Source organism: Sapajus apella, unplaced genomic scaffold (genome assembly GCF_009761245.1).
Source record: "Sapajus apella isolate SASKATOON/1434 unplaced genomic scaffold, GSC_monkey_1.0 scaffold82, whole genome shotgun sequence".
Classification (NCBI taxonomy): domain Eukaryota; kingdom Metazoa; phylum Chordata; class Mammalia; order Primates; family Cebidae; genus Sapajus; species Sapajus apella.
In genome coordinates this window covers 8,195,704-8,203,055 of record NW_022437022.1, presented here as the reverse complement: position 1 = coordinate 8,203,055, position 7,352 = coordinate 8,195,704, and the positions used below count along the sequence as shown (strand labels likewise).

Genomic DNA, 7,352 nt, shown 5'->3' with positions numbered 1-7,352 from the left:
GGGTGCCGGAGCCACAGGGAGCTGGGGGAAGGGTGTGGGTGCTGCAGCCACAGGGAGTTGGGGGGAAGGGCGTGGGTACTGGAGCCACAGAGAGGAAGGGCATGGGTGCTAGAGCCTCAGGGAGCTGGGGGAAGGGCATGGGTGCTGGAGCCTCAGGGAGCTGGGGGAAGGGTGTGGGTGCTGGAGCCTAAGGGAGCTGGGGGAAGGATGTAGGTGCTGGAGTCACAGGGAGTTGGGGGGAAGGATGTCACATGGGTGCTAGAGCCACGAAGCTGGAGGGAAGGGCGTGGGTGCTAGAACCACAGAAAGCTGGAGGTTGTGGTGCTCAGGCCCAGCCCAGGACCTCCAGGATTCCAGGTCCCCCAGTGAGTTTCATAAATGAAAGCAAAAAGCTGGTGTTTGTGTCTGCGCCGTCAGAAACCCTTGCCTCTTCTTGAAGGCTCTGTGATGCCTGAGCTTCTGCTGCCACACTGTGGAGCCCAAAGAGCTATTTATTACTCAGGGCCCCAAGTATGTTGTTAAAAAGAGGGAAGATGGTCTCTAGGCAAGGAAATCTGTTTTGCCTAGAAAACCATTGGCTTATGTCAGATTGTAAGAAAACAGTCAACAACAAAACCCTGGTCTAAAAATTACAAGTTGTATAGTGTTTTAAAGCAGTTTAAAGAAACTTCTTTCACTGGCCTAACACACCTTCCTCAGGGAGGTGTTTGAGAAGAAATGCATCCCCTGACCACTGTTACAAGCCTCCTTTCTTCTTGGCTTTTCATTGGTGAGCCCTGGCGCCATCCTGGAAGCTGGTGCCATCTGTAGCAGTTGCACTGCCGGGAACGTGGCTTCCGTCACACCCATGGGTGTGTCCTGTGTCCTGGGTGGGCCCTTCTGTGTGCCGGCTCTCTGGGGGCAGGCCCGATGGACGCGGACCCTCTTTTCCTCACCGGTAGAGGTGAGACGGTGGGTGCTCTTTCCTTCTGCAGGGGATTTATGGCTGTTAAATTCCTTCTCCTCTCCTCCTTCTGTGAGAACAGCTCAGAACCTGTCTTAGCTGTGGCTCCTCTGCAGAAAGTAACAACCTTATTTTGGTTGTCACTGATGGCCTCCGGGACACAGTAGGCAATTCAGCTGGGGCTTAAGGCAGCGGATCTTAGCGGGGCACCGAGACCATCGATGTGAGAAGACAGCCTGGTACGCAAGCAAGGTGTGAGCAAAGGCAGTGATCGGAGCTGGTTTGGTTTGCAGTGCCTGTTTGCGCATTCGCTCCGGAAATTTTCCATGAGAGACTGGGGCATCGAGCAGAAGTGGATGTCTGTCCTCCTGCCTCTGCTGCTACTTTACAATGGTAGGTGGTTCCATTTTCACTTAGGAACTTTCTCCTTGAAAATGTCAAGCCGGAGGCCGGGTGCAGGGGTGTGCTGTCATCCCAGCACTTGGGGAGCCTGGGGCAGGAAGATTGCTTGAAGCCAGGAGGTTAACACCAGCCTGGGTAACATAGCAAGACTCTACAGGGCGTGGTGATGCGTACCTGTGGTCCCAACAACTTGAGGGGCTGAGGTGGGAGGATCACTTGAGGCCAGGAGTCTGAGGCTGCAGCGAGTCGTGATGACACCACTGCACTCCAACCTGGATGACAGAGTAAGACTCTTAAGTAAAGCTGGAAGGCATCTTGGAGATGGCCTGGGCCCAGAAGAGCCGGTAGGGAGCTCCAGAAGGAGCATGTTGCAGTATGCTCCCTGGTGCCCCAGGAACCGTGTTCCACCAAGCTGGGGCAGATACCTGGCTCTCTAACAAACAGGCAGCTGTTTGGTAGTTAAAACTTGGATGTGCTACAGACACAGCAGTCCTGGAACTTGGCTGAAGGTGGCCAGACACGGCTGGCTGTTCCTCATGTCCTGTTCCAAAAGCATTTGCTTCCGGAGCTGCCGCGCTTGGAACCCCCAGGCTCCGGGAGGAGCTGATGGCAGCGGCATACGGTGCTCCGTCATGATCAGTGCAGCAATCTGTTCGTTGGCTTTCAGGTGTTTGGGAAAACAAAATAGCCCTCGGTTCACTGCTTTTCCTTTGGCTCTGACCAGGGAGAAAAGCCGGTCATGGGTTCCGACCCCACAAATGGACGGGGTGCTCTCTGCTGGGTGCTGGTGGACTCTGTCTCCCTCATGCGTTTCTGCCTTTTGCGTTGCAGATCCGTTCTTCCCCCTCTCCTTCCTGGTGAACAGCTGGCTCCCGGGGATGCTGGATGACCTCTTTCAGTCTATGTTTTTGTGCGCCTTGCTGCTCTTCTGGCTTTGTGTGTACCACGGGATTCGCGTCCAGGTGAGCTGCAGCCCTCCGCACCACCTTGGGAGGTTACAGACTGTGTCTTCCCCTCCCAACTCTTGACAGCAGCCCGAGAGCTGAATTTCTCCATGAAAACCCATCTGCAGACCCATACTCAACGAAAAAATGCACGTCATGTAGAATTACCAACTTGGTTTTCTTTATTTCTTACTGTTTTTTTTCTTTTTAGGGAGAAAGAAAGTGTTTAACTTTCTATTTGCCTAAATTCTTCATTGTCGGACTATTGTGGTTGGCTTCTGTTACACTAGGAATATGGCAAACGTGAGTAATTCTATTTGTGAAATGTCGGTCATGAAAAGCATTTGACAGAAGTGGAAAGGCCAGGCCAGGCATGGTGGCTTGCGCCTGTAATCCCAGCACTTTGGGAGGCCGAGGCAGGCAGATTACTTGAGCTCAGGAGTTCGAGACCAGCCTGGGCAACATGGCAAAACCCCTTCTCTACCAAAAATACAAAAATTAGCTGGTCGTGGTCGCGGATGCCTGTAGTCCCAGCTCCATGGGAGGCTGAGGTAGGAGGATTGCTTGAGCCCCGGAGGCAGAGCTTGCAGTGAGCCGAGATCTCACCACTGTATTCCAGCCTTGGTGACAAAGAAAGACCCTTCTGAGGAAAAAAGAACAAAAGTGAAAAGGTGGAAAAGAATCAGCTTTCAATGTATCTAACTTGGTGGCACAGTAGAGCCCCCTTATCTGTGGGAGATTTGCTCCCAAACCCCCAGTTACTACCTGTGGGCTCGGATAGTACTGATCCATATATACCTGTTTATACCCCTCGATTACTACCTGTGGGCTCGGATAGTACTGATCCATATATAAACACCTATTTATACCCCCCCGGTTACTACCTGTGGACTCAGATAGTACTGATCCATATATATACCTGTTTATACCCCTCGATTACTACCTGTGGGCTCGGATATTACTGATCCATATATATATATATACCTGCTTATACCCCCTGGTTACTACCTGTGGGCTCGGATAGTACTGATCCATATATATACCTGCTTATACCCCCCGGTTACTACCTGTGGGCTCGGATAGTACTGATCCATATATATACCTGCTTATATCCCCCGGTTACTACCTGTGGGCTCGGATAGTACTGATCCATATATATACCTGTTTATACCCCTTCACTGTGCTTTGCTTTTTCTTTTTCTTTTTTTTTTTTTTTTAGACAAGTAGGAGGGTGACTTTAGTCACGGTCTGCTCAAAAACACAGGCTGCAGAGAACAGGATTTGGATTGGCAAATTCCTTGTACCCTCACATCACACTCCTCCATTGCTCTACCCTGGAGCATTTTGGCTGGGAGGCAAAACCCCAGTGCTATCACGGGTACCCCTTTACCCCTGATTCCACACCCAGAAGCTGGAGCCGCATGACCTGCGTCAAGGAAAAAGACCCCGTCCTGGTTTTCTGTGTTCCAATCGGCCCTCCAAACACATCCTCCACCTGGGACACAGCCTTCTGGTTGCCCTTTTCTGGGAGGCTTCTGAGGACTGGAACCTCTCTGCTTAAAAACCGTAGAGGCAACTGGTGTTCTCCGCCAAGCGGCCGCAGTGTGGGAGAGTGGATCTTTGACCCTAGCAATCTCTAGGACTGTATGCAAGGCCAGGCCCAGGTGGGCATACTGGCAAAGGCTTTTGGGAACCTGGCGAGGAAGGACGTAGGGAGCATCCGTTTCCACAATGATTCTCTCCAGTGGGAGCTGCCTCAGTGTTTCCCGGGCCTCCCAGGCGGACGAGTATGTCAAGTCTGCTTTGAGGCCCACTGACCTGTTGAGAAAGTACTTAAGCAGGAGTTTGATGGCCGGGGAGCTGCCGGTGAAGTAGTGCTTATGGATCTTGTAGTCAGAGGACACATGTTTTCTCAAGATGTCCAACAGCTCTTCATCAGCTTATTGACAGTGGATCACTAAGGGCTTCTTTAGAGACACAGCCGGCTGTAGCTGTCTCTCAGATACCTTGTGCTGTTCTGGGACAGGGGTGGTGCACTTGTAGGAATAATGAAAGCTGATTTCTCCAAATGCCACAGCCTCAGAGTGTCTTAAGGCATGTAAAAGATTGCTTCCTTGGCTGGGTGCAGTGGCTCACGCCTGTAATTCCAGCACTTTGGGAGGCTGAGGCGGGCAGATCACGAGGTCAAGAGGAGGAGATCAAAACCATCCTGGCCAATATGGTGAAACCCTGTCTCCACTAAAAACACACACACAAAAAAACAATTAGCTGGGCATAGTGGTGCATACCTGTAGTCCCAGCTACTTGGGAGACTGAGGCAGGAGAATTTCTTGAACCCAGGAGGTGGAGATTGCAGTGAGCCGAGATTGTGCCACTGCACTATAGCCTGGGTGACAGTGCGAGTCTCTGTATCAGAAAAAAAAAAAAAAGATTGCTTCCTTGCAAAATGAGGGTGACAGTCAAAGACCCACCATACTAGATCATCTTTCAAACAAACCCAGAGTGCTCCGAATCAGGTAGCCATTTTCACCGAATGCCACAGCCTTGGGGTGTCTTAGGCTTATACAAGATTGTTTCCTTGACCTTACTATCCTAATGGGCAAAATGAGGGTGACAGCCAAAGGCCCCCCCATACTAGATCACCTTTCAGTAGATCCTCCTGTAGGCAGTTTGTCAGGGTGTGAGGATAACAAAAGTCAGAGACGCAGCAGTGAAATTCCTTAGAGAAGGAGCTGCTATAAATTCTTGTGAGCTTAGTCAAGGTCCCTTTGAAAGGCAGTTTGGAATATAGCACGTCCAAGTGACAATGGATGTTATGAGGCCCTCCTCTAGGCTTGGCTCCAGTGGCTCTTTGGCAGCGAGCTGGATGCGTGTCCTCCACAAGGATGTGGTGGCGTCTCCTCTTGGAATGTTCTTTTCTCCCTCACCCCTTTTTTTCCAAGTTCTGGAGAAGTTAAATGGATGAGAATTGTGGGACCTGCCATCCTCTGAGGCCTCCTCAACTCTGGAGGTGTTTTGGGAGCTCACTGCAGAGTTGGGGGAATCACCGGGCAGCTCCGGCTGCTCCTCCCAGCCTGTGCTGCGTCGTCGCTGCTGCCCACGGACGGGTAGCCGGAAGGCTTGGGGCGGCTGGTGCACTAGCTGCCATACTCACGCCAAGGACTACTGTGCAAACGAGGCGGGTACATGACACAGTGATGAGAGAAGGCTCCGGAACAGCTGAAGGTTTGAGCAAGACAGGTTCCTCCTGAGAGAATGTGACCATGGAAATCTCCACATCAGACCAGTTGCTCCCTGAAGAGGGGTGCTCCCTCACCACCCCCTTGCCTTTACACTTTTGGATTTCTAAATGAGTGAGTCATCCATAAACTAGGGGTGGAGAGCATTTGTCAGTGGCTGTCCCTTGGTCCCCAGGTGGCTGCTCACTGGGTCTGTCCTGAGGGTCTGTAGCTACTGTCCATCATGGAAGCTGCTTCTCTCTGGCATAGTCTGGTCCTCCTCCAATCCCCACTGGGACTGACTCTTAATCCTTCTGAGCAAGGGTGACTGTGACACTCTTGGCAGTTCCTTCTCAGTCTTGCCTGTTTCTTCATTCCTAGTTGGTCTTTCTCCACAACTGGGACACTCTGCTATGATTGGTTTTGCCCTAGTGACAGCCTCTCATTGACTTTTTGGCCTCGATTTCCCCTGGATGCCCCGGTTAGCCTTCAGGCAGCTCATGCGGAGCCCTGATCTCAAATTCTATCCCTCTTCCTTTGCTGGACCTTGTTGGGTTCCTCAGTCGTATCATCCTGACCCTCAGCTTCAGCTGCAAATTCAGAGTTTATGTAGTTATGAGAGCTGTCTTTGGAATCAGTCTTTAAGCTGCAGGCTTTCTTTTCTAGAGAAGCTATTTCTTCTAGAGAGTGGTTGGCAGAACTTGGAGGGGTTCTCCCTCACAAAACGAACCCCCAAGGCTGGGCACGGTGGCTCACGCCTGTAATCCCTGTACTTTGGAAGGCTGAGGCGGGTGGAATACCTGAGGTTATGGGAGTTCGAGACCAGCCTTACCAACATGGAGAAACCCCTTGTCTACTAAAATTACAAAATTAGCCAGGCATGTTGGTGCACACCTGTAATCCCAGCTACTCAGGAGGCTGAGGTGGGAGAATCACTTGAACCCAGGAGGCAGAGGTTGTGGTGAGCCAAGATCACACCATTGCACTCCAGCCTGGGCAACAAAAGTGAAACTGCGTCTCAAAAAAAAAAAAAAAACAAACCCAGAGTGCTCCGAATCAGGTAGCCATTTTCACCAAATACCACAGCCTTGGGGTGTCTTAGGCTTATAAAAGATTGTTTCCTTGACCTTACTATCCTAATGTGCAAAATGAGGGTGACAGCCAAAGGCCCCCCCATACTAGATCATCTTTCAGTAGATCCTCCTGTAGGCAGTTTGTCAGGGTGTGAGGATAACAAAAGTCAGAGACGCAGCACTGAAATTCCTTAGAGAAGGAGCTGCTATAAATTCTTGTGAGCTTAGTCAAGGTCCCTTTGAAAGGCAGTTTGGAATATAGCACGTCCACGTGACAGTGGATGTGCCCGAGGAATGTGGCGGAATAGTGTAAGAGTTAAAGAAAGGGCTGGTTGTGATGGATCATGAGGTCAAGAGTTCGAGACCAGCCTGGCCAAAATGGTGAAACCCTGTCTCTACTAAAAATATAAAAAAAGTAGCCAGGCATGGTGGCAGGTGGCTATAATCTCAAACTTTTGGGAGGCTGAGGCAGAGAATTGCTTGAACCTGGGAGGCGGAGGTTGCTGTGAGCCGAGATCATGCCACTGCACTCCAGCCTGGGCAACAGAGACTCCCATCTCAAAGAAGACAAAACGCTAAATCGGAAAGAATCATGAAAAGCAGCTCAATACTCAAAGACAGGTTTATTTAGGAGAATAAACCTGAGAGGGGCTTCTGGCAGAGTTAGGTCAGAGGCACTGTCTCTTACAGATTAACAGTATTTAAGGATTAAGGGTGGAAGAGCTTATTAGAGGCTCAGAATGTTTCTGTATCTCTTTGTCTTGTTTATCTG

The 7,352-nt window shown here is 50.7% G+C and overlaps 1 protein-coding gene and 1 pseudogene across 6 annotated transcripts in view; one reads left to right on the top strand and one right to left on the bottom strand.

Moving 5' to 3' along the window:
• The window catches only part of TMEM181 (transmembrane protein 181), a 99,287-nt gene that overhangs the window by 78,187 nt on the left and 13,748 nt on the right, over window positions 1-7,352 (top strand). For all 6 annotated transcript variants that reach the window (XM_032253187.1, XM_032253190.1, XM_032253188.1 and 3 more), the window contains 3 exons: window positions 1,237-1,336; window positions 2,177-2,307; window positions 2,501-2,592. In XM_032253187.1, coding sequence (XP_032109078.1) covers window positions 1,237-1,336; window positions 2,177-2,307; window positions 2,501-2,592 — 323 coding nt within the window. The remainder of the gene's footprint in view (window positions 1-1,236; window positions 1,337-2,176; window positions 2,308-2,500; window positions 2,593-7,352) is intronic.
• LOC116533491 overlaps window positions 3,847-7,352 on the bottom strand; it is a 3,842-nt pseudogene continuing 336 nt past the window's right edge.